The sequence below is a fragment of the Zingiber officinale genome, chromosome 1A, assembly GCF_018446385.1.
Source record: "Zingiber officinale cultivar Zhangliang chromosome 1A, Zo_v1.1, whole genome shotgun sequence".
Taxonomy (NCBI): Eukaryota; Viridiplantae; Streptophyta; class Magnoliopsida; order Zingiberales; family Zingiberaceae; genus Zingiber; species Zingiber officinale.
In genome coordinates this window covers 146,816,539-146,842,482 of record NC_055987.1, presented here as the reverse complement: position 1 = coordinate 146,842,482, position 25,944 = coordinate 146,816,539, and the positions used below count along the sequence as shown (strand labels likewise).

Genomic DNA, 25,944 nt, shown 5'->3' with positions numbered 1-25,944 from the left:
TGTATTTGACAAAAGGGGTAGAATAGAAAAATTAAATAAATTAATATATCTTTAGTAATTATTAAAATATAGTAGGTCTCCTGATAAATTCAAAAAGTTAAATACATCTTCTGCTAAATTGTCAAATTATATTTATATAAATCTATCAAATTAATTAAAAATATAATATATATATATATATATATATATATATATATATATATATATATATATATATATTTTGACGATTAAAATTAAGAATCGACATTCTAAAAATCGACGATTAACTCCCGTTAAAGTTTGAGTCCTTCCCATGGTTCCAACAAGGGAGATAGATGATTTGTTTTATATTCATTTATGATTTATCAGATAAATCTAAAGTATAAATAAATAATTTATGCACTCAGAACTCAGAAGCCATTTGGGTCTATATGTATGCGGGTGTTTCTCAATACGTCAACAAATATCGGTGGTTTCTCTTTCCTCCTCACTTGTTCTTGGTATCGCAATCTTCTGATTTGCTTTAACTACGGCTCCTGATTTCCTTTTGATGTTTGCATGCTTCTATTTCGCCTCTCAAATTCATCGTCCCTTTGCTTGTTTACTTGTTTTTGCTGCAGCCTCACGGCCCTAATCTCCAGATGGAATTCTCTGTACCTTGATGTGGATATAGTATGTCTTCTCGTGTTCATCTGCTAAATTCCTAATTTATATGCTTCTAGGGCTTGTGTGACATGAGTTCAGTTAATTTCTGATCCTTTCCCAGCTTACTTTTTTTTGTTCTTCTTTTTCCTGAGAATCGGATGAAGTTTGAATCGAGGATTTGAACTAGATTAGGAGGATTTACGTTAGAAAGAGGGCAGAAGACCAACAAGGCTGCTGCTTCGATGGAATGGGGTTACAAGATTCCGCCATGGGATTTGGCAGAAACGGATCAAAATGCTGAATCCAACCACGCTGGCGGAACTGTCGAGCCGATTTGCAGTCTGGGAGGTCAGGCTAACGGCGTAAACTGTTCGGTTGATCTGAAGCCAGGGGGATCGGGCAATCCTGAACCGCCGGAGAAGCGGGAAGACCAACCTGAGATGACGACGGTGGCTGTTTCGTCATCCAGTCCGTCGAAGAGGGCTCGCGCACCAAACGCAGCCGGTCAGAACGTATCGTGCTCGGTCGACGGCTGCGAATACGATCTCAGTGATTGCAGAGAGTACCATCGGCGACACAAGGTCTGCGAGGCCCACTCGAAGACGCCGGTCGTGACGGTGGGCGGCGTGGAACAGAGGTTTTGTCAGCAGTGCAGCAGGTAATGAATGAAACAGAGCAAGTACGTTAAATCCTTTCATTAGAATGAAAGACGTTTTGCTCATTGAATCCTTGCTACAAGCAATTTCTATGTTGTTTGTATCTAAAAAGGTCATCCTTCCTCTTTTTAGTTCCCTTTTTTTTTTTTTTTTTTGAGTTTTCAACGGCGTTGGTGATTGATGGTGCTTGCAGGTTTCACTTGTTGGTGGAGTTTGATGAGGTAAAGAGAAGCTGCAGGAGACGCCTCGATGGACACAACAGAAGAAGAAGAAAACCTCAACCAGAGTCAATTACTTCAGCTAGCCTCTTTCCAATTCCGCAAGGTTTGGACTTGCCTGGTTATTTGCTGTGTAGGTATATCAGGCCTATAAAGGCTTCCATTTACTTGCAGGCACCAGGAGGTTCTCAGCATACCCTCCCATCTCCCAAACTCATTTGTCAAAGCCCAACAACTGGTCTGCAGTTGTTAAAACTGAAGAAAATGCAGTGAAGGCTCATCAATCCTTCTGTCATAACAATGGCAAAGTTTTTTCCTTCGACGGGACAGGAATAGAACCCTGTCAGCCACTCCTCAAGATTGTTTGTTCAGCAGAAAGCGGCGGCAGCGACGAGATTCTCTCGGCCGGATTAATGCAAGCTCTCGACGCCGATTGTGCTCTCTCTCTTCTGTCATCCCCGACTCAAACTTCAAGTGTTCATGTTGGGCAAATGTTACCTGCCAGCCTCATTTCGAGTTCTCAATATAGCAGTCTTGAGCACTTCGCTGGTACGCAACCACCGAGAGGTGTTCTGCCGACAGCGTTCTCTCGTTCGAGAGCTAAAGATGAGCAAGTAGGTGGAGTTGTAGTTTCTGATGCTGATGGTCTTCCATGCCAGGGCATGTTTCGTGTAGGTAGAAGTGAGGAGTCACCTGGTGGCGTTTCGGAATCACTTCCCTTCTCTTGGCAGTAATGAATTTGTTACTAAAACAATGTCATCTTGATACCGAACGGTCTGTGCTTTCTCCTACTGTCTTGCTAGACAAGGATGTGTAGTTGTTCTAGCTAGGGCCTTATCGAAGTGGTTTGCCAGTGCCTCTAACATGAATTCTATGTAGCATGTAGTATCAATGCGTCATCTCTATAATACAAGTGATGTTTCTTTCACTGGGTCTTTGGCTTGTCAACTCCTTCAAATAATGATGTGAGGAATCCAGTGTAACTAAAGAAGAAGATGACATGCTAAATGGGAAGAAGAGACAGAAAAGAAAGCAAAAAAAAAAAAAATGTCGAGTAGAGCTTGGGCTGTAAATTAGTTATTATAAAAATGAAATTATTAAATATGTGCAAGGAAAAATTAATCTTTAGATAGTTATTGTATGATTAGAAAGTTCAATTTGAATAACATGTCTAAAATAATTTTTCACTGACTCCCAAAAACCTTATGCATTATAGAACAATTTGTTCAGATTAAGTTAATCATATATTTAATTGATATTTATTACAAGCTTCCTTGCAAGGAAATCATAACCTAGGAACATTTCCTGCACTGACTAAATGAATTCTTCATACATTGAAGCATAGAAATTTTTTTAGAATTACCTTGATACATTGAAGCATAGAATGAACTGAGATAATGGGAAGAACCAGATACATGCTTCAATTAGTTAAGCTTGATCAAAGAGCATGGCCTGAAATAATTGACATTTGAGACGGATAAAGATTTTAAAGACAAAAAGTAAACAAAAATTTTAAAATCTAAATTTGAAAGCTCGACAAATACAAAATAGAGGATGCTACCAAATTGCAGACTTACATTCTTCTCGAAGAAACTTGATAATATGTTCGACCGCCACTTCCGGTTTCTCTACGTGGGGCAAATGGCCACATCCTGGGATCTGAACCAATGTAGAATTTGGCACTTCGCGATGCAATCTCTGCATGGTTAATGTCATCCAAGTGAACCCAGTGAAATATAACGGTTTAAACACAGATGAATAAGCAATATAGAGTGTGTTCGATGGCACAAACAAGGTTAAGCAATTTAGCAACACGCTAGAAACCTTACGAGTGCCAGTTCGTTGCTAACGATTTGATCATCTTGTCCCCATAGAATTAGAGTCTTTTGCTTAATCTGTGAAGAAGAGTAAGATTAGTTCAAAGGTGGGAGTCCTCGGGTGGAAAATGCATGCTCGATTTGTCTAAGCTGTCTTTAACTATTTGGGTTGGTTATTGTTGGAATTGAATTCGAAAGTCGGGTATCGTGTTTCTACACCCCTATGCACAATGGAAGTTTAAAACTTATTTTATGATTTAACAATTAAACCAAAAGAGTGTTCATATAGATTTTTCAAAAACAAACATGAGCATAATCTTTAATTTAAGTATGCATTACAATCTAACCATTCAAGTAAGATTCTTGAAACATAACAAAGATAAACTATCAATTAATTGATTTATCTAATGTCAATTCAATCTTTTTATTTAGACATACAAAACTATCTAATTTAAACATACTAGATCATTTAAGTATAATCTAAATAAAACTATTAACACATGCATCAATATACAAATAAATCAAAACATAAGCGAAAACATACCTCCTAGACAACTTTTGTTTGGGGATGGCTCCAACTATTTCGGGTTTAGCAAAATAGTTATTCTTTGTTTGTCTTGAACTTGTGCTTCCTCCGTCTAATCTAGTCCACGATCAAAGGCTCCTTTCCAAGACTTGATCATGCAAGAGATCAAGTGTCGTTTTTCGTTGAGACAGTCGTAACGACTTCCTCAAAAATGAGGAAATTGTTGCCCAACCACCCCTTCACAAGGGGTTGCCAAAAGAGCCCCCAACATGGGGCGGCGCCAACAAAGATATGCAAGAAAAGTGGGTGGCAACAATCCTTCTTGGAGAAGACAAACAAGTGACAAAGAGACGGATTTCTCTTGATGGAAGAAATGAGAAGATCTCTATCTTTTTCTCCTGAGAGAGGGCGGCAACTTGAAAGAAGAAAACCTCTTAATAACTCCAAGGATGGTCACTCTCTTTATAGTTCATCAACTCTCCAAGGAAGATGAAGAGATGTATGTCTCTTCACCTCTCCAAGGAAGATGAAGAGATATGTGTCTCTTCAACTCTCTCAGGAAGATGAAGAGATGTGTGTCTCTTCACCTCTCCAAGGAAGACGAAGAAATGTGTGGCTAACAAGTTAAACCTAAATTTCTTCCATCTTTGCCCATTGGATATTAAAACTTTTCTAAAACCCAATAATATGAGTCCATCATAATTATACTAATGATAACATTTGATCATATCAAACTTTAGTTATCAATTCACTATTTGATCACATCAAAGTTTATTCACCAAATTCAACTACTTGAATTTGACTTTCTCAACTGGAAATAGGGAAACCAATACTTGTGTGACCCTCAATGGTTCAAGGATATAGCTAGCCATAAGTTCACAACTCTTTATGATTCAAGACTATACTTGTCCTTTATACGATCATACCCTTAATAGCCCCATCCTATGATTAACCGCTTGATTATAGGATATCAAAACTAATTCTAATTAGTACCCAACAAATCAGGTAAGAGCGTCTAGCAATATCGCCCGATGACTCCCTAGATATCACTGAATAGTGCTTGCAAGAACCAGTCAATTATGGTTAACGTCTGGTCCCTTCATTTCAAATATCTTGGTCATATCTACAACCATTGGCACGTCAAAAGTTGTATATTGATTCAACGACCATGTGATGTATCTTATAGTGACATCACATGTGCAACTAAGAAACTCCTTTACTAAAACACATCTTACAGCTCTGATCAGAGACTTCATACACTATAGAACAATATATTCACACCCGTGGGTGTGTGGTGAATCCCCGGGTACAATGCATTGACTCCTATATGTTTCGTTACTATACCCAATCTCACCACCTGATGACCATAATGAAGTTAGTAAATGAGTCAAAGTGCAGCCCTAACACATAGAGCCTCAGTGTTGTCCCGGGTTATAAGGACTATACAACCACAACTAAGGACTTATACATTCAATAAATGATAACCACTTGGAAAGTCTGTGTGAGGGTTGTCCGATGAACTCATCGTATAAGCATCCATCTATGAGAGTTGTACCAATGAAACATGGTACACTACATCACAGATGCTAGTCTCTAACTCGAGCAACTTTTTATCCTTATTTATTAAACAACCCAATTGACTAGGAACATATTTAGAATATCCAGTGAATATTGATGTATTTCATGATAGTCATCATATGTATCACCACATCTCACTATAGTATATTCAAGGATTTTATCTATGCATCTAATATAGGTATAAAGATAAAGTAAATGTCATACTGAATTGAATTATATTAAAATAAATGATATTTATTTATAAGAGTCAATAAAGTCCTAACCGACGGTTAGCTTACAGAGGATCTACTCTAACAGTTATATGTTATCTATTCGATACTTCTATTGCTAGGAAAACTTCATAATACAACTTGCTTAGTAATTAGTAGAACTGACTTATTCCTCACCTCTTGTATATAGTTTTTGACATCATAACCTCCACTTAGCATAAAATCAACAGTGGCATCCTCCCACCAGGGTAGTAAACAGTGCAATCGACCCACCTAAATCACTATAAATTGTCAGAATTCATTGAAAACAATGAAAGCTAATTCTCCTAAATAAAATGATTTAATGTAATAAACATGTAAATTATGTAATTCTTCAAAAAAAATTCTTACATTCATATAATCCAACGATGTCTGAAATGAAACTTTGTTGAAAGTCAAGCTATTCACATAGACTCGCAGTGGTATGCTCTTTAAAAAGGATACCTATGAATAAAAACAAAAATTGCATGTAAAAGCAATAAAACACATAATTTCAGGTATAACGAGAAGTGCTAAGAACATAATAGCACAATTAGAAGATGTCCAGCATCTTACACGAACTGTTCTGGTGAAGGAAATAGTAATGTAAAATATCTTGCGAATAAAGATGAGCAATCACATAAGAATCTACCACGGTTACTACATATCCAATGGAATTAACACTAAATGCAAAAAATCTCACCCCAGCATAAGCTAAAATTCTAGGTAGTTTTGCCAAGTTACCAGTGCCCTCTGCATATACACTTGCATCAATCATTATTAATTTGCTAACCTGTAAAGATTTTATGAAAAGAGAAAGGAGAAATTAAAGCAGATGAATCAAATTCATAAAAAAAAAGAATTGGACAAGAATCATTGATTAGTTCACCGCTTCTGGATGGTTGGTTAAAAAGTCAATTGCAACAGCAGCACCAAGGCTTGGCCCAACTAATACCATAGGCCTTCCTATATATGAACTCCAAAACTGCAATAACTAAGTACATTTTATAGAGGAAATACAAGAGTATATGTCAAAATCTGTAATAATACATGACAGATTCCAGAAAATCACAAGGGTAATATGTAGAAAAGGCAAGACACTACCAAACAAAGGTGAACCAACAATGTATGAAATATCTATATACACTAAAACATGGTCTATATCAATCTGTTCAGAATTAAAGTTCCAAACACCAATCCTGTACAATGCATACCTGAAATAGGTGCTCACGTTTGGCAGCCACATTACACGAAGGAAGCATTTCTAACACATGGAAACAATGAAACATAAGCACACGTACAAATCCTATCTAACTGTTTAAACATGGTACCTAAGTCTGAAAATCCCCATCCAAGAATGTCCACAGCCCATGCATTGATTCCAGCATCCTCAAGCAAAGGATAGGAATACCTCCACTCTAAACAAGAGCTGCAGAAAAAAACTCCAATAGGAGGGAACCTTAAGCCAAATCTTAGTAGTTCTTATAACAAACAATAGAAGGTTATAGGCCAAAAAACTCCAGATACTGCTACAAAAGTTATGTAGATCTTTCTCTCATCATCTTTCAATATACTAATTCAAACTATTAGTTTTTTTGGGTGTTCAAGACTATAAGAACCTAGATTGTTTTGCATGTATGGAGAAGTAAAAAATTAACTCAAGTACAAAACTAATGACTGTACTATAATTCATATGTCTTCTGTGTTTGTGTTGGCGGATGCAGATATGCTAGAATTCCAAAAGAGAGATGTTAGAAGGTACTATATGGAGCAGAGATACAACTCTAATAGGCATGGTAACCTGCATCAGATACTCTCCTCCAAGGTTCGAAAAGATGATTTTGAAAAATGGTTTCTTCTAAAACTGAATATTAATGGACTCAGCATAGCAAACAAGACTCGAATATTAATTGGAATCTGCTGGAAGTTGAAAACCTTTAAATGGAAAAAATCTCTTGTCGGAATGTTCATTATAAGTGTTAGATTTTTTGAACTCCTTCAATAGAGGATTAGTAGATAACCATGCATCTTACATGCATACAAATGATTTGTATTCCACTCATCTTTTTGAGTGTACATTTGGTTTCATATTTTGGCAACCTTGTTGATTAAACTACAGTTTGATGCTGCAACAAGTTAAACAAGCAAATGCAATTTTTGTTACAACTTTAATAGCTAATGATATGCTACCGAAGGCAAGGAATACAGAAATTCATCAAGGATATATTGTATGTGTAAATATGTTCTTACAATACAAACTATAGATGCTACAACTGCTAACTTGAAGGGCAACACTTTAAATTTTCCAATGACAGGCCTATGGGTAAGCTGGAGCAGACAGGAAAATGGATAGATTAAGCCAAAAATTGGCTCTCACATTCCTTCAAATAATGATGGTGTAAGTGATTTTGTTTCAAGGGTTTCTATTGCCATTGCTTAGGGAGAAGTTTGCAGGTTACTTTAACAAATTAATAGAGTAATGTAAAGCTGTTGGGTAATCTTGGATGTCTAAAAAAGGCAAGATGGGTGCAGATTTAAAGGATATGGGCGCCTAACAATTAACTACAAATACATTGCATTACGGAGAAAATATACATCCATGGATTGTCATTAATCTATTGGCTGATATACTGGATTTGGTTAGCATTGTGATGAGACAAGAATATCTCATGTATACAGACAGGAAAAACATATACAGAGCTCTGCTCATTTTGCTTTCTCTTCTAAATTTGATAGGATTTAGACTGACCACCTTCCTCTCCAGCTACAGGGATTTTAACCTCTGATCTGAGCCATGCAATGAGCAATCATTTTTCATTATAATAATATTACAGTTATTCTTTTTAAAGAAGAATGGTACTATGATATTTCCCATACTTATTTGTATGCCTTATAACATGCTAAAATTGTGCATAATATTCATTAACCGTGAATCATCTACTGTCAGTGTCAGCAGCCAGAAAAATGTTATCTAAGTCGGTGTACCTGTCAAATCCATGAAGAAGAACTAATGGCTCTGTTTCATGCTCTTTTAATGGCTTCACGCAACTACTCATAATATACCCTTTTGCAAAGCTTCCCTGAAAGGTAATATATTTACAGAAATTTATGTGACTTAGTGCACACTAGGATCTATTAAATAATGCAAATAAGTCTCAAATTGAGTTTTGGCAATCACCGTTGGAAAATTGGTTTTGAACCAATTAGTGTGTGAATGAGAAATCACATGGATTGGTGACATGGCTTAATCTGGATCGTCGGATTAAGATGGACAAATCAAATTCATCCAAATGAGAAGGCATAAGTGCCTCTTTGGATGGCTCAATCTTAACCATTGATTTCAAAAGGAAGGCATCCAAATGAAGAAGCATTGTGTTCCTTGGGAAGGAATGCAATCTAGATCATCCAATTCAAGTTGGATGGATGAGATCTAATTGAACCAAGAGGTTTTTCTACCCATTCATTTGGTATAAATAAGAACCCTCACATTCTCATTTGATTCATTCCAATTAAAAGCAAAGCAAACATTGCATTCCATACTTGCATTTGGAGAGTTTGAGAAGCTTCTTCGATTTAGAGGTCTTGCAATTTGCAGTGCTGTTATCGCAAGATAAAGTCATTGTATCTTGTGAGACAATTGTTGTGTTCTGTGAGCACCGTGTGCGGGGAAATTCCTCTTAAAGAGATAGAGTCCAACTCTAGCCTCGACTTCGCCAGAGTGATGTTATACCATCATTCTGCCCACACTCATATTGCACCACCACCAGCTCCAACAATTTTTAAGACGAATTTTTTCGTGGGATTCATCATTGATGACTCTTGTTGCCCAGAGCATGGTGAGAAACCGAAAAAGTTTACAAGTACCGATTTCAAGAGGTGGCGGCAAAAGATGGTATTTTACTAACCACGTTGAACCTTGCAAGGTTCTTACGTGAAAAAGCTCCCTCCATATCTCAAGGCAAGACTGATAAAGGAAAGAGGGTGGCATATGATGCTTGGCGACATAGTGACTTTTCATGTCAAAATTATGTCCTCAATGGCTTGGACAACAAGTTATACAACGTATATAGTTCAATGCCAACTGCAAAGGAGTTATGGGAATCTCTTGAAAGGAAGTACAAAACAAAAAATGTCAACCTAAAGAAATTCATCGTAAGTAAATTCTTAGACTTTAAAATGATTGATTCCAAAAACGTGACGACTCAAGTCAGAGAGTTGAGTTGATCCTAGATAATCTACATGTCGAGGGCATGACAATGAATGAGTTCTTTCAAGTTGTTGCAATAATCAAGAAACTCCCACCTTCTTAGAGGAAATTCAAAAATTATCTAAAGCACAAGCAAAAGGAGATAGGACTTAAGGATCTGATGGTAAGGTTGTGGATTAAAGAAGATAATCGAAAGCAATTAGAATCAATAAAAATGCCTATTTATGCTAAGGCAAATCTGATGAAACGAAACTCTAGCAAGAAGAGAAAGTATTGCGGCAGGACAGAGCCAAGGAAAGGTCAAGAAGTTCTAAGAAACATGCCACAACCCATGGCAAACCAAACCACAAGGCCAAAATTGTCGACATCCAAGGAAAACTACTCAAGTGCATAAGTCAGTGCCAATAGGCATGTCAGAATGAGACCTAACTAACATTGTATTTGAAACCAACTTGGTGGACAATCTAAGACAGTAGTGGGTCGATACTGAAACTACACGACACATTTACTCTAACAAGACCCAGTTTTCAACTTATGCCCCTATTAATGGGAGAAAATTAATTATATGCAATTCTGCAACTTCTAACATTGTTGGTCTTAGCAAGATGGTATTGAAGATGATGTCAAGCAAAGAAGTAACACTAATTGATGTGCTTTATATTCTTGACATCCAAAAGAATCTAGTGTCAGGGTCGGCTCTTGTCAAAGCTAGTTTTAGACTAGTGTTTGAATCCAATAAATATGTATTGATAAAAAAATGGTCAATTCATAGACAGAGGATACATGGAAAACGGCCTATTCAAAATGAATGTAACGGTTGTATATCGTGACTTCAATGGCAATAAAATTATAAATTTTGCTTATTTGGTCGAGTGTTTTAATTTATAGCATGTTAGACTTGGACATATAAATTATAACACTTTGTTACAACTTGTGAATTTAAATTTATTGTCAACATTTAATATTGATCCAACACATAAATGTGAAACATGTGTTGAAGCTAAAATGAGAAAGTTGTCTTTCCATTCAGTGGAAAGAAGCACGACCCCTCTAGAATTAATTCATGGCATATGTGATTTAAAATTCGTGCAAACTAGAGAACACAAAAGTATTTTGTTACTTTCATTGATTGATGACTGCACTAGATAATATTATGTGTATCTATTAAAAGGCAAAGATGAAGCTTAAAAGCATTCAAAAATTATTAGAATAAAGTTGAGAATTAAATTGGTCAACGAATTAAAAAATTCGAAGTGATCGAGGAGGACAATATGATGGTCCATTTGATGAATTTTGTACATAATGTGGCATTATTTATCAAATGGCAACTCCTTACTCTCCTCAATCAAATGAGATTATCGAACGAAAGAATCGAACTCTTAAATAAATGATGAGTGTTATGTTGATAAGTTTGGACTTATCCCATAATTTGTAGGGAGGAGCTATTTTATCGACAAATCATATTCTCAATAAAATCCCTCACAAAGATACAACACCTTATGACTTATGGAAGGGTAATAAGCCTTCTTATAAATATCTAAAAGTGAGGGGGTGTTTGGCTAAGATGGAAGTGCCTAAGCCAAAGCAAATCAAAATAGGACCAAAGACAATCGATTATATTTTTATTGGATATGTCAATAATAGTAGTGCATATCGATTTTTGATACACAAATCAACAATTCTTGATGTACATATTTGAACAACAATTAAGTCAAGGAATGCTATATTTTTTGAAGATATCTTTCCTTATAAAGAGAGGAATGAAGAACCAAGACGCAATAAGAGGACCAAAATAGTAAATTTATTTGGTCATGATTTCATAATTTATATGTTGGAAAATGAACCAAAGACAATAAGTGAAGCCGTATCAAGTCCTAAGGCTTCCTTTTTGAAAGAAGACATCAATCATGAAATAAATTCCATCATGCAAAATCATATTTAGGAATTGGTGGATATTTTACCCTAAATTCAAGCCTTTAAAATGTAAATGGATCCTAAAGAAGAAATATAAGGTTGATGGAACTATTAATAAGTACAAGATTCAAACAAAAGGAAGACATTGACTTTTTTAATACCTATTCACTAGTAACAAAGATTGCATCCATTCGAGTACTCAATGTTATTGCTGTAATACATAACCTTGAGATACATCAAATGGATATGAAAATAACATTTCTAAATGGTGAATTAGAGAAAGAAATATGTATGGAGTTTGTGGCTCCAAGACAAGAAAATAAGATGTGCAGACTGTAAGTATCCCGTGGTAGTTTAATGTGTCGTATGGTCCTTAGGTCTCGGATTATATCTAAGTGTGCAAGAACTTGGACCGTTGGTGATAAACAATTGGGTCAGGCTTGAGGGAGAGTCAAGAATATTCGTGGGGTGAGGTGCTGCGAAAGAGTACGTTAGCGGACAAGAAGGAGGCGCGTGGCGTTTTCGAGGGACGAGAAGCTAGAGCGGAAGGTTGCTCGAGAAGACCGGAAAATAGGTTAAGGTGAGCCCTATTCCGGATGGTTGAAATCACTCAAGCGTGCAAAACCGGAGCAAGAGCCCGGATCGAAAAGTCAACAGGGAGGTTGACTTTGGTCCGGGCGCTTGGACCAAGTCCAGGCGCCCGGACAGTCTAGGTGCTCGGATCACCTAGGCGCCCCCGAGGCGCCTCGTCCAACGGGGGTTGTATCGACATCGTCCGAGCACCCGGAACCCTTCCAAGCGCCCAGAACAGAAAGTTTATCGAAACTCAATGTGTCGCGATCCGTTGCGACCTGGATAAAATTTTATCTACGTCCAGGCGCCTGGAACCCTTCCAGGCATCCCGATCAGGGTTATAAATACAGCTCTGATCCCAAAAGCTAAAAACAACACTTGTAAACAATTTCATTTGAGTTTAGGTTTATAATTGTGTGAGCTTTGACTGTAAGAGGCTTCTCCGCCTGAAGAAGACTTTTGTGGCCTTTTCAACGTCTTGGATTAGTAATCCCCTAATTACAAACCAATTAAAATCTCTATACCTCCTTCTCTTTTTAATTAGTTTCTTAATTCATTTTATGTAAATGTTTATTTTAATCAAGCTATAAAGTTCGAGAAAGATTTTGTTTGTTTTATTTGTGCAGGGCAATTCACCACCCTCTTGCCGGCCACAAGGGACAACAATTGGTATCAGAGCTAGGACACTTCAAGAGGACTAACCTCCGATCGAAGCACAAGAGATGACCGGACCGAGCATCTATCCACCGAAGTTCAAGGGGGAATTCGCGAACTGGAAGAAAAAGATGGAGGTATTCTTTATGACAAATTTTGATTTATTACTAATTATGAAATTTGGTTTTGTAGCACCAGATGGCAAAGAAGAATACCAATAGACGAAAAAGAAGCAAGTCAACTTCGTGGCAAACAACAAAGCAAAGTTTCATTTACTTAGCGTTTTACCACTTCAAGAAGTCAACCGGATCGGAGTCTACGAGTCAGCCAAGGAGCTCTAGGAGAAATTCCTAGAACTACACGAAGAGACCTTGGAGGCAAAACTAACGAAACGGGATCTGCTCCGAAACTAGATCAGCAACCTCCGATTAGAAGAAGGCGAAACCATTGCACACCTTCACTCAAGGATCAAGGAAATCATCATCGGACTCACGAATCTCGGAGAAAAGGTAACCAATCGAGATTCGCTAAGATACGCGCTTAACGCGTTTCCTAGGACTTCCGAATGGGTATCTTTAGTAGATGCATATTACATCTCTAAGGATCTAGAAGTAAGTACTTTAGAAGAGTTATTTTCTATATTTGAAGTTCATGAAACTAGATGTGTAGATCTGAAGAAAGAGCCCAAGCACAACATTGCTTTAAAGGCAAAAATGGATGAACCAGAATCTGAAACGCCCCTTGACAATGACGAAACGACATTCATGGTAAGAAAATTCAAAAAGTTGTTTAAAACTAATAAGTTTAGTCAAGTGCAGGATAAAAGAAGAAGAAGAAGAAAGGTAAGATGTTACCACTGCGATGAAGAAGGGCACGTCAAAGACAACTGTCTCAAATTGAAGAACAAAGAGAAGAACAAGAAGTCGATCCAGTCAAAACATAAAAACTTAAAAGCGACATGGGACGAAACATCGTCAAAGTCGGAGATCGAAGCCCAAACCGAACTTGCATTGATGGCAAGTCACCAAAAAAAAACAACGAAGCAAGCTCTTCCGCAATGAACATCAAGAGCATCGATGAAGGGGGAGCAACGTCAGAAGAAAGCAACTCTACAGGGGGAGCATCAGAAATTGACAAGGTAAGTCAGGTATGGTCTCTACCTCTTAACCAGTTATTTAAATTCATAAAAATGTTATCGAAAAATGCATGTAAATTATAAATAGAAAATAGAAAATATAAAAAGGAAAATGATGAATTAAAACTAACCTTAGCAACATCCGGTCGATTAAAAGATTTTGACAAGATAAAAATTGAAAATGAAAAGTTGAAAATAGAAATAGAAAATTTTAAAAATTTTGTATACTCACATGTTCAATCAGCTCAAAATTATTCAGGACTTAATTGATATTATAGATATCATAGAAAATTATCACCAAAACATATTCCGAAAAAATTTCTTATTAATCCAGTAGGAAAGAATCTATTTTGGATACCAAAATCATGCTTGGGTTGAATTGTTATGCATGTCTTACATTTGAATTGATTTAATATTTTTATTTCTTAGAATTGGCTAAATAATATTTTCATATAATTTCTATTTGATCCTAATTTTTCCGAGAAAGAGAAATTCAATACTCATCTCTAAAAAAAATTTCAAATTTTTTTACCATTGTATTATTTTTCTATTTATTTTTTAACAAAATTCAAAATTTTCAATTTAAAATTATTTCGCAAGGTTATCGTTGCTAACTTTATTTTCCTGTGAAACTATATCATTTTCTCTATCTAAGAAAATTTTTCTGAAATTTTTTTTACCGTTGGTGAATTTTCTATGAATTATTTATCTAAATACAAATTTTTAATATTAAAAATTTTCAAAATTCTAATTCTTAAAAATTTATCTTTTTTGAAAAAATATATGTTCTATTATATTTTCAGAAAATTTATCACAATTCTTTTGAATATGAAAAGTATTTTTAAACAATTTTTTTTCAAAAATTTAAATTTTTTTAGAAAATAATTTTTTTTAATGCTTATATGAAATTCATAACTTCGTGAAAATTTTTTCACAGCTCTGGATATTTCCACTTCCTTGTTGTCAAAATTTTCAAAATCTTTTTTATCTCTAAAATTATTTTTTCCAAAAATTTTTATAAAAATCCAGATTTTCGGAATTAAAACTTGATGATTTTTTTTTGTCACTATATTTTTATCCCTTAGACTTTGTTTTCAAATTTATTTTCAAGTCATTTTATGCTTGCCCCTATTTTTAATGTGATCAAAGGGGGAGAATTAAATATTAAGTCAAGGGGGAGGGTACATTTTTGATCTTTTTTTCAAATTGCAAAAGATGTACTTGCCATTATTATTGTTATTTGTGTTTGATTTACCCTAACTTAACTTGGGGTTGCTCACATCAAAAAGAGAGAGATTATAAGTACCCCGTGGTAGTTTTGATGTGATCAACTAAGTCAAGTTATGTCCTGTTATGTTTTGATGCCCTGTAGACTACAGGAACTTAGGAGCATAGGAAGTTGAACGAAAGACGCAGATAGCGAGAAGGACGGCACTGGAGAGAGTCGACAAGCTCAGTGCCTCTGAGAGACGAGGTGCTATGGAATAGTTCGCTGGCGGACGAGAAGGAGGCGTGCGGCGTTTCTAGGAATGAGAAGTCAAAGCGGAAGGTTGCTCGAGAAGGCCGGAAAATGAATTCGGATGAGCCCTATTCCGAATAGCCGGAATCACGCAAGTGATCGGAACCAGAGCAAAAGCCCAGACTGAAAAGTCAACAGGGAGGTTGACTTTGGTCCGGGGTGCCCGGACGGTCCGAGCGCCCCTGGGGCGCCTCGCCTAGTGAGGGCTGTATCGACACCGTCTGAGCGCCCGAAACCCTTCCAGGCACTCGGAATAAAAAGTTTATCGAAACTCAATGTGTCGTGATCCGTTGCGACCTGGATAAAATTTTATCCAGGTCCAAGTGCCTAGAACCCTTCCAGGCGCCCCGATCAGGACTATAAATACAGCTCTGATCCTAGAAGCTAAAAACAACACTTGTAAACAATTTCATTTGAGTTTAGCTTTGTAATTATAAGCTTTGACTGCTGTAAGAGGCTTCTCCGCCTGAAGGAGACTTTAGTGGGTTTTACAACCTCTTGGATTAGCAATCCCCTTATTGAAAACCAAGTAAAATCTTTGTGCATCCTCTTTTTAATTAGTTTCTTAATTCATTTTATGCAAGTATTTATTTTAATCAAGCTATAAAGTTTGAGAAAGATTTTTGTTTTATTTTGTGCAGGGCAATTCACCCCCCTCTTGCCGGCCGCAAGGGACCAACATAGACTCGTAAAGTCACTATATAGGCTAAAAACAAGCACCAAGACAATGACACGAGAAATTTGGCAAAACTATGATGTCAAATGGATTTAAAATAAACGAGTTCGGCAAATACATATAAATTAAAGGTACACTTGACTCGTTTGTCATCATCTATCTATATGTCGACGATATGTTTATCATGGAAAGTAATCATGATATAATTATGACTTCTAACAAGATGTTGACCAAGAACTTTGATTTAAAAGATATGGGTATAACGAATGTTATACTCGGGATTAAGATCACTAAGACTGTAAAGAGAAAGATTCCATATATTTCTCTACCCAATTATCCGCTTATATGTAGGTATTTATATACATAAGGAGGGAAAGAGAATCCTATAATTATGGTATGTCTATTACTTACAATCAATCACAATCTCTATAATCAAGCTAATCTAAATCAATCATAATCCCTATAATTAAGAGAATCTTCGAAAATATTCAACGCTCTCTCTCAAGCTAGAGTATATATGTCAATCATATCTAGCTTGTCACAATATTCTGAGAATCGTTTTCCTCTTCATGCTTTAGTGAAGACAACGGCAACATGGTTAAATGATGATGTGAATAGAGTGATAATTTTCTGGTTCATTACACAATCGCGAATAAAGTGGCAGTCAACCTCAATATGCTTAGTCCTCATGAAAAACTGAGTTACTTGAAATGTAAATAGTTGCTTGATTATCACGATACATTGGCAGTGGTTCATTGTAGATGAATCTTAATTCTTAAAGCAAATTCTTCAGCCATAACATCTCTGTTACAGTGTGAGTCATGGCTCTGTACTTAGCTTTGGCAGTCGACCTAGCAACAACAGTTTATTTTTTTGCTTCGCCATGATGAACCAATCATGGTCGGTCCTAAGCCCGGATAAAGAAGGAGGGTTGCATTAGGTTGTCAGTCAGCGTTAAAACTGGCAAACGCTCAATGAATGTTACTAGATTTCCCCCCTACATAAGTGCAATGCCCAGAAGTAGACCGTATGTCAGTCTTATATCCAGCATAGTCAGCATCAGAATAAGCTTCGATCTTTATGTGCTCATTTCTCTTAAATGACAACCCTTTCTTGGAAATTTCTTAATGTACTTAAGAATCCTGATAGCTCTTAGTAAACTTGCTTCGGCTTATCCATAAAACGACTGACTATTCCAACTACAAAAAAGATGTCAGGTCTCGTTACGGTTAAGTAGAAGAGTTTCCCAACAAGCCATCTATATTTTGCCTTATCTTCAAAGAATTCTCCGGTATCATCCCAAATACTTGATATCTATAGGCGTATCAACCGGCTTCGTTCCAAGCAATCTCGTTTCTTTGAATAAATCTGTAACATACTTCCGTTGGCATAATGAAACTCCAGATTTATTGTGAGCAATTTCAATTCCCAAGAAATACTTAGGACGTCTCATATCCCTCATCACACAGTGTTGTTGCAAATACTTCTTAGTTTCGTCTATCCCACATATTTCGCTGTCGGATATTAGGATGTCATCAACATAAACAATAAGAATGATAATCTCATTCGTGCTCTGTCGTACAAACACAGAATGATCAGATTTGCATTATTTGAAGCCAACAATACTAATTATATTACTGAATTTATCAATCCAGGCTCTGGGGCTTTGTTTAAAAGCATAAATATCCTTTTTAAGTCTGCAAACCATATTAGCATTCTCCCCTGAGCAACATACCATCAAGGTTGCTCCATACACACGGTCTTATGCAAATCGTCATAAAGAAAGGCATTCTTCATATCTAGTTGATAAATTAGCTAAGATTGATTGACAACCAAAGAGAACATAACTCTAATAGAATTCAGGCGAGCAATAGGAGAGAACGTCTCAAAGTAATCGATGCCATAAGTCTGTGTAAATATTTTGGCCACCAGACGAGTTTTGTATCGATCAATAGTACCGTCAACTTTAAATTTCAGAGTAAATATCGAACGACAAACGATAATATCAACAGAAGGTGGTGCAACCACTAGTTCCCAAGTACCACGAGAGATAAGGGCAAACATTTCCTTATCCTTTGTTGTTCGTCAAGCCAAGTGTTGATAAGCCTCAGAGTAGGAAGTTGGAACTTCTATAGACAATAGAGAAACAGTAAAAGTGTGGAATGCAAGACCAAGGTAATCAAACGAAATATGATTAGAAAAAGGATGTCTTTACAAAGAGCAATAGACAAATCAATATCAGAGGGGCGAGGAGCATCAGGATCTGCAGGAAGAGGAGGTGAGGGACATGAATTTGGTTCTGGCCGAGCACGCCTCGTGTACACCTGCAATGGTTTAGGAGATGGAGCATCTATAATGGAAGACATGGACGGTGGGATAGGTAATAGAGGAGATGTTAATATATCATGTCACTGAGCTACACGGGGAAAAAGTATGGTTGGGACTCAAAAAAACGTAACATTAGCATAGGTGTAACTGCGTTTTGTGAGTGGGTCAAGACAACGATATCCTTTTTATGTGCGAGAATATCCAAGCAAGATGTATTTAATAGAGCGAGGAGATAATTTATCCAAGTCAGGAGTAAAATTATGAACATAACAAACACAACTAAATATGTGAGGAGACACAGAGAAAAGAGATTTGTCAGAATGAAGACAAGAGAAGAGAATATCCCCATATAACAAAGTAGAAGACATCCTATTTATAAGAAAGCAAGCTGTGAGTGCAGCATCACCCCACAAAAACTTAGGAACACGCATGTGACAAAGAAGAGTACGGGCTATATCTAAAATATGACGGTATTTACGTTCAGCAACTTTATTTTGTTAGAAAGTGTATGAATAAGAGGTTTGATGAATTATACTATGAGAATTACATAATGTAGACACTGTCTTCTGAGTGAACTCAAGTGCATTATCAGTAGCAAGACAAAAGAATATTGAATTTTTATTTCGTTATAAAATGATGTTAACATCTCATGAACCTCACTCTTATTTTTGAGTAAATATAACCAAGTCGTGCGAGAATAATCATCAACAAAAATTATAAAATACTGAAAACCTCCTCTCAACTCAACTCTACTAGGTCTCCAAACATCACAATGAACAAGTTCAAAAGCAAAGAACTACATTTATCAACTCTAGAAGGAAAATAAGTACGATGGTGTTTGTCAAACTCATAGGACTCACATGTGCCCTAATAAGAAGAGAACTTCTATCACCCTGCATCTACCGGAAGTTCTTTGCCTACTTCTTTCGGCTAAGACCAACTAGAGTTAGAGCAACAGACAATGAATTGTCCTTGTTAGTTCCTAGATTGACTGCTTATTACTCCTGGCCCCACAGGCAGGCACTACTTTATCCTATTCAATTCATACAAGAGGGAAGGCACTTGCTAAGTTTCAATTCCACTATAAGATCTCCAACTTCTGTGTGGGCACGGGCACTCTGGTAGTTTCCAATTGCCAGAAAGGACGAGGGAAAGGCAGGACCAGCTCCAATGAGAACTCACTCGCAAAGAACTTGACTAAGGACTCTAAAGGCACTGAAGAGCCCCTAGCGAACCTCACATTTGTAGCCACAAGAATTGGGTGAGGAGCGAACGATAGTGACAAACTTTACTAGTCCCTAGTGACGTGGATGGGACCCAAAGCTTGATTAATAGGGTACTCAGGTTAACACTATATATATAGTTAAAATAGTTAAAGCAAAGAGCTACCTGAAGATAGTTAAAGCAACGCAACCATTCATTGAAGAAAAAAGTCTCAAGCCCAGATTACAGCACTTTTTTATGATGGCAAAGATCATGTTGTCGCTTGACTCTACTCTGCCCCTACTTGAGGAGCACTAGCCTATCTATCCTATCCGCTCCCCGCTCCCCTCTTTTCTCTTATGAATATGAATCAACTCAACTTGCCTTTGCCGATGCATAGTAGGCGTCCTTCTGATCCCTTCACTTGGCCCTTGACTCACGGGTTGGTCGAAGTGAACCCTCCCGCACTGGCAAAGTTGAGCACAGTGAAATCAAAGCAATCCACTGCCAGGGCATGATTCTCTATTTTCTCTTAGGCTTGGGCTTGCTTCTCTTTTCTCGTATTTTAGTTCTTTATTTGATTTTCTTTCTTTTATCCGGACGAGAGTTATGGGCCCTACCATATGAGGTGGGAGAGCTTGCTTGCTTGATAATCAAATCCAAAGTAGTAGCCAGCCTCTAGAGCAGAATGGACAGAAGGCGGGCACTATCTTTATCGAGTTGAGTGGGAGAAAGGAGAGGGGCGACCAAGGTACGCGGCTTGCATAGGCCTAGGTTCTAGTACGGAAGGCTCAGTCTTTGAATGAAGGAAAGGGGAGCGATGAGCTAAAAAGAGGAATTGCATCTTGACCTGCGGCTAGCATCTCAAGGTCCATGCACATCCAAGGAGAAGCTAGATCAAGATCCTTTTTCAATTCCTTTGTCGATAACCCCACTTACCCAAGGATTCTGAATATTGTGAACTCCTAGTACGCCCGCCATAGCATCTTGGCAAGATAAACAGCATTGTCGAAGTGTCCATTGTTGGTTCTAACTATATTTAGCCACGCCAGAGTCATTGCTGAGCTAGAAGCCACATCCATATGAACGTCTTTTCCCTATAAAGAAAGTACGGGGACTGATTCCAGATCCAAAGCAGCAGCATCCACCTAAGAAGGAGCAGCTTATTACTTTGAAGCAGTAGGATATGTTTTGTCTTTCCATGTAGTACTTCGGGAGCTAGGAGTGGAATGGAATCCCATACATGGAACCTAATCAATTGACATCGAGGATGGATTAGAACCCGACTCCTTTCTTTCCATCCATGGCAAAGGATGTACAAAAAATGGAAATCGGTAGATGGAATGGGAACAAAACTTTTGACAGCCGAAGAAGATGGGTGACCTAAACAACAATGTCACTGATAAGGAGATACAATTGCTGAGAGTGCACGAGAACTTACAGGTGTAACCGAATCTAGATAGTATAGGCAATCACTCTCATGTCCTCCACTAATTATCCTCTTCATGTGCAAATCCTAAATAATATAATAGGATGGATAATAAGATACAGAACAATTGTGAGCTTTTGTTAGCTAATTTATGGACAGTAAACTAACAGGAAATTTAGGTGCAAAAAGAACATTATCAAAAGTAATATTTGCAGTGGGTCTGACAACACCTCTTCCCGTAATCCGAGAATAAGTACGATTGACTAGACGGACATGGGATAAAGATGAGGAAACAAAAGAGGAAGAGAAAACAGACTTGTTACCAGTAATATGAGTAGACGCACCGGAATCCAACATCCAAGACTTATCACAAGACACAGCAAACGCACCTGGAGAGAATGAGGCAGCAGTGACAAAGGGAATGCTAGCAAATGAGCGAAGCAATTTCTCATAATCGGTATGAGAAACAGAGACCATATCATCATGACCGTCAGTGTCTGGTGATGGAGTTGATAGTTCAGTAGATGCATTATTAGCCAGTCAGGCTTAGAAAACTTCGTCCAACACTTCTTGGAGGTATGGTTGGAACAACAACAGTGAACACACGAACGACTACTCCTAGCGATATCAATTCCACAACCATGACCACGACTACTATTACAACCCCGAAAGAACCCGTAACCACAAGCAGCCATAGCCGAAGTGTCGGAAGATACACCCATGGTCACACGAAGAACCCGAGGCAGAAAAGGACGTCAACACAGAAATTGCAGCACAAGGCGTCGATGCCGAAATCGACAAAAATGGATGTCAGTGTCAAAATCAGCAGCACAGGGTGTCGGCACCGAAATCAACAACAACAGTAGGAGACGGCAACAGAAACAAGAGGTGATAGAAAAATTAGGTCAGAGAATGAGAATTTAGCTCTGATATCATGTAAAAGAGAAATAAATCATATATTTCTCTACCCAATAATCGGCTTACACGTAGATATTTATATACATAAGGAGGGAACAAGGATCCTTTAATTATGGTATGTTTGTTAATTACAATCAATCACAATCTCTATAATCAAGCTAATCTAAATCAATCATAATCCCTACAATTAAGGGGATCTTCGGAAGTATTCAACAAAGACCTTAGAAGGAATTGTCCTTTCGCAATCTCATTATATTGAGACAATGCTAAGGAAATTTAATGCATCTTTCCCCAATAAAAACACCAATGAATTTAAGTTTGCATTTGGCTAAGAACGATGGTGAACCATATCACAATTGGAATATTCGAGAATAATTGGTAGTTTGATGTAGTCACTAACTACACTCGTCCGGATATTGCTTATGCGTAGGGCTGTAAACGAATCTAGCCGAACCGAGCTTTGGGGCGTTCAAGCTTATTTGATAAGGTAATCGAGTCGAGCTGAGCTTAAAATGAACCAAGCTTTTGAAATGATTGTTCAAGCTTGGCTTGGTTTATTTTTTATGAGCTTGAGCTTGTTTGAAGTTTAGTTTGAGCTTGATTCGTTTAGCTGTTATCGAGCTCTCAATTCAAACTTGGCTTGAGCTTGGTTCGAGCTTAGTTCATTTAGATGTTATCGAGCTCTCAATTCAAGCTTGTTTGATTGTTTAAAACTTTTAATTATTTGATTGTTTATTGAGCTTGATAATTCAAATTTATTTATTTATTTTATTGTTTATTTAGCATATTGAAAAGAGTTTTATTAATAAATATGATTCGTGAGCATTGTTCACAAACATTGTTCAAGAGCATTGTTACGAACGTTGTTCACGAGCATTAACGAATTGAACACATATGTGGTCAAGCTTGTTTGTTTAGCTTAATGAGCTGTTCAAGCTTGTTTGTTTAATTAATCTTGTGTATATTGAACGAACATAAACAAGTTCTTACCAAGCTTAACACCAAACTTATTCGTGAATGCTTGGTTCATTTACAGCCTACTTATGCGGTCAAGAAATTACGTAGATTTACCAGTAATCCAAATAATCCAAATGATGACCATTAGAAGGCATTAATAAGGGTTCTTAAATATTTAAAATACACCTTAGAGTATGGATTACATTATACAAGATGTCCTAAAAGGCTATTGTGATGCAAATTGGATATCTAATACAAAAGACTCTAAATCAACCAGTGGATATATATACCATTGGTGGTGGAGCAGTGTCACGGAAATCCACAAAACAAACCTGCATAACTCGATCAACTATTAAATCTGAGTTTAGAAGAAGTCAAATGGCTTCGTAATTTCTTAGAGGATATCCCATGTCAAAGCCAGTATCTACCGTGATAATACATTGTGATAATCAATGAGCACTTGCAAGGACACAAAATAGTATGTATAATTGCAAGTCATGACATATTCGTCGAAGACATAATATCATTAGGCTATTGATCTCTAAAGGTGTTATCTCTATTGATTATGTTAAATCAAAAGATAACTTGGTGGATCCGTTTACAAAAGATTTGAATAGAGATCAAATATACTGCACATCAAGAGGAATGATATTAAAAATCTACAAACAAAAATATTCATAGTGGTAACCCAACCTTATTGATTGGAGATCACAAAATTTTGGTTCAATGGGACAATGAAATTATAAAAGTTCATGTGATGTGAACACTTGGACTAGTTCCCCTCTCATTCCTAGGATGGAAAAGTGCTGCCTACGATATGTAGTGAGCTTAAGTTATAAACTTTTAATGACTCCTTTACTTGAAAAAAAATAGAGTATGGTAGGATACTATTTATAGGAGATCACCTATACAAGTGTGAAGACGGACCGCTTCAATGAAACACTAATAAATCCAAAATATTGTTCATAGCCAAAACGGACAAAACAGTGAGAACTATGACAAAAATGAGAAATGTTATTGTGTATGTATCATTGTCTTGGTTTACACAAATAGCTGAGTAGTTTAAGACATCGTGTTCACTAAGCAGCCTAGTAAATACGATGGTTCTCTACTACGGAAGTTTCAAAGCCACAATAATCTTTCGATTGAACTCTCCTTTGGTGTAAACATATATGCATGCATTAATTTTCATTCACGTGGGGGATTGTTGGAAAATAATTGATTTTGAATCAATTAGTGTCTGAATGAGAAATCACATGGATTGGTGACATAGCTTAATCTGGATCGTCATATTAAGATGGACAAATCAGATTCATCCAAATGAGAAGGCATAAGTGCCTCTTCAAATGTTTTAATCTAAACCACTGATTTCAAAAGGAAGGCATCCAAATGAAGAGACGTTGTGTTTCTTAAGAAGGGATGCGATCTAGATCATTCAATTCAAGTTGGATGGATGAGATATAATTGAGCCAAGAGGTTCTTCTACCCCTTCATTTGGTATAAATAAGATCTCTCACATTCTCATTTGATTCATTCCAATTAAAATCAAAGTAAGCATTGCATTCCATATTTACATTTGGAGAGTTCAAGAAGCTTCTTCAGTTCGGAGGTCTTGCGATTTGCAATGTTGCTATCGCAAGATAAATTCGTTGTATCTTGGGAAGACGATTGTCGTGTTCCGTGAGCACCGTGTGCGGGGCAAATTCGTCTTAAAGAAATAGAGTCCAACTCTAGTCTCGACTTCGCCAAAACGGTGTCATGCCATCATTTTGCCCATGCTCATATCGCTCCACCACCAGCTCCAATCACTGCTCCTGCCAAAGGTCTGATAGGGAGCCATAACCATCATCATCAAACTTCACCTGTCTATTTGGGGTCAACTAATCATCCATCGTTAAACTTTACATAAGGTTGTATAACTAATGATATTTGAATGTTCAAAATTAGTCATAAGTACATCACCTAAAGTGTTTTCTATCTCCCAATTCTGCTCCCATCTTCAACTTCATTAATTCAAATTGTTTAATTATAAAATCTACTGGTTTTCTTAAGCAAAGTTCTAACTCACCGATTTAGTACTTCGGACAAAGTTCTCGTCTTTTAATACTGAAACAGGGTTATCGACCAAAAGTAATGGCTATGGCGCAAGATTAATCAGAAGCAAGGAATTCAAACAGAAGCCCAGAAAAGTATCTCAAAGACAATGTCAAATCATTCATCCTTCCAACTCCCAAGCAACAAATCCCGACATCAATCAGTTACGCGACCAGCATCAACAAAAGATTTCGTAAACACGCATTTAACACTAGGCCAAGAACTCATAGTGACCCCGTGCAAAATGAGTAGAGGGGAGTGCCTACCTGAACCGGGAGCCGCACGATCCGCTTGGCCATATCGCGGGCGAAGGGATCTCTGAGTTTCTCCACTTCCTTCGGAAGGAACGAAGGGAACCCATTCGCAGAAGCCCTAACCGCGAGGATCCCGGGAACCGACGAAACGCTGGCCGTCGAGGGGGCGAAGAGCAGCATTTGCAAGAGCGACGCGGCGGTCTTACGGCCCTCTAGATACGGATGGGGAAGATGGGTACAGCGTCAGAGCGGGAGTGTAACTCAACCTGTTGATTTTATTTATTATTATTAACTGTTTTTTTAACATGCTCCTAAGTTTCAAAAATGTCTAAAAAAGGGCTCCTAAACTTTAAATTATCAAACAACACTACTTCTGGAAAATGCAGTTCCGCTAATCAAACCGCTTCAGGAGTCCACCGAGGCAAAAGCTTGAAGTT

General features: G+C 37.3%; 2 protein-coding genes across 4 annotated transcripts; one reads left to right on the top strand and one right to left on the bottom strand.

The window, feature by feature from the left end:
- The first annotated feature begins 370 nt into the window (after positions 1–370).
- On the top strand, positions 371–2,426 carry LOC122037882 (squamosa promoter-binding-like protein 16). Of its 2 annotated transcripts, XM_042597340.1 has the most exons (5): positions 393–479; positions 600–651; positions 777–1,282; positions 1,474–1,604; positions 1,673–2,426. In XM_042597340.1, exons 3-5 carry the CDS (start codon positions 867–869, stop codon positions 2,230–2,232), a joined length of 1,107 nt encoding a protein of 368 aa, XP_042453274.1. In that variant the 5' UTR covers positions 393–479; positions 600–651; positions 777–866; the 3' UTR covers positions 2,233–2,426. The 2 variants fall into 2 exon arrangements, with proteins under 2 accessions (XP_042453273.1, XP_042453274.1); XM_042597339.1 differs by having other exon boundaries at positions 371–479; positions 600–1,282.
- Positions 2,427–2,696: 270 nt separating this feature from the next.
- On the bottom strand, positions 2,697–25,819 carry LOC122037879 (uncharacterized hydrolase YugF-like). Of its 2 annotated transcripts, XM_042597336.1 has the most exons (11): positions 25,520–25,687; positions 8,632–8,726; positions 6,978–7,075; positions 6,861–6,910; positions 6,536–6,631; positions 6,350–6,439; positions 6,019–6,111; positions 5,806–5,901; positions 3,328–3,393; positions 3,076–3,196; positions 2,697–2,950 (listed from the first exon to the last, which is right to left on the bottom strand). In XM_042597336.1, exons 1-11 carry the CDS (start codon positions 25,685–25,687, stop codon positions 2,937–2,939), a joined length of 987 nt encoding a protein of 328 aa, XP_042453270.1. In that variant the 3' UTR covers positions 2,697–2,936. The 2 variants fall into 2 exon arrangements, with proteins under 2 accessions (XP_042453270.1, XP_042453271.1); XM_042597337.1 differs by lacking the exon at positions 8,632–8,726 and having other exon boundaries at positions 6,536–6,640; positions 25,520–25,819.
- Between the last annotated feature and the right edge of the window lie 125 nt (positions 25,820–25,944).

Excerpts from the sequence above, each read along its gene's own strand:
- LOC122037882 (XM_042597339.1), top strand. The coding sequence starts at position 867 with ATGGAATGGGGTTACAAGATTCCGCCATGGGATTTGGCAGAAACGGAT. Across the intron at positions 1,283-1,473 it reads TTTTGTCAGCAGTGCAGCAG|GTTTCACTTGTTGGTGGAGT; the intron begins GTAATGAATGAA and ends TGGTGCTTGCAG. Across the intron at positions 1,605-1,672 it reads CCTCTTTCCAATTCCGCAAG|GCACCAGGAGGTTCTCAGCA; the intron begins GTTTGGACTTGC and ends ATTTACTTGCAG.
- LOC122037879 (XM_042597336.1), bottom strand. The coding sequence starts at position 25,687 with ATGCTGCTCTTCGCCCCCTCGACGGCCAGCGTTTCGTCGGTTCCCGGG. Across the intron at positions 7,076-8,631 it reads CTTCTTCATGGATTTGACAG|CTCTTGTTTAGAGTGGAGGT; the intron begins GTACACCGACTT and ends TTTTTTCTGCAG. Across the intron at positions 6,112-6,349 it reads GAATTTTAGCTTATGCTGGG|GTATCCTTTTTAAAGAGCAT; the intron begins GTGAGATTTTTT and ends TTTTATTCATAG.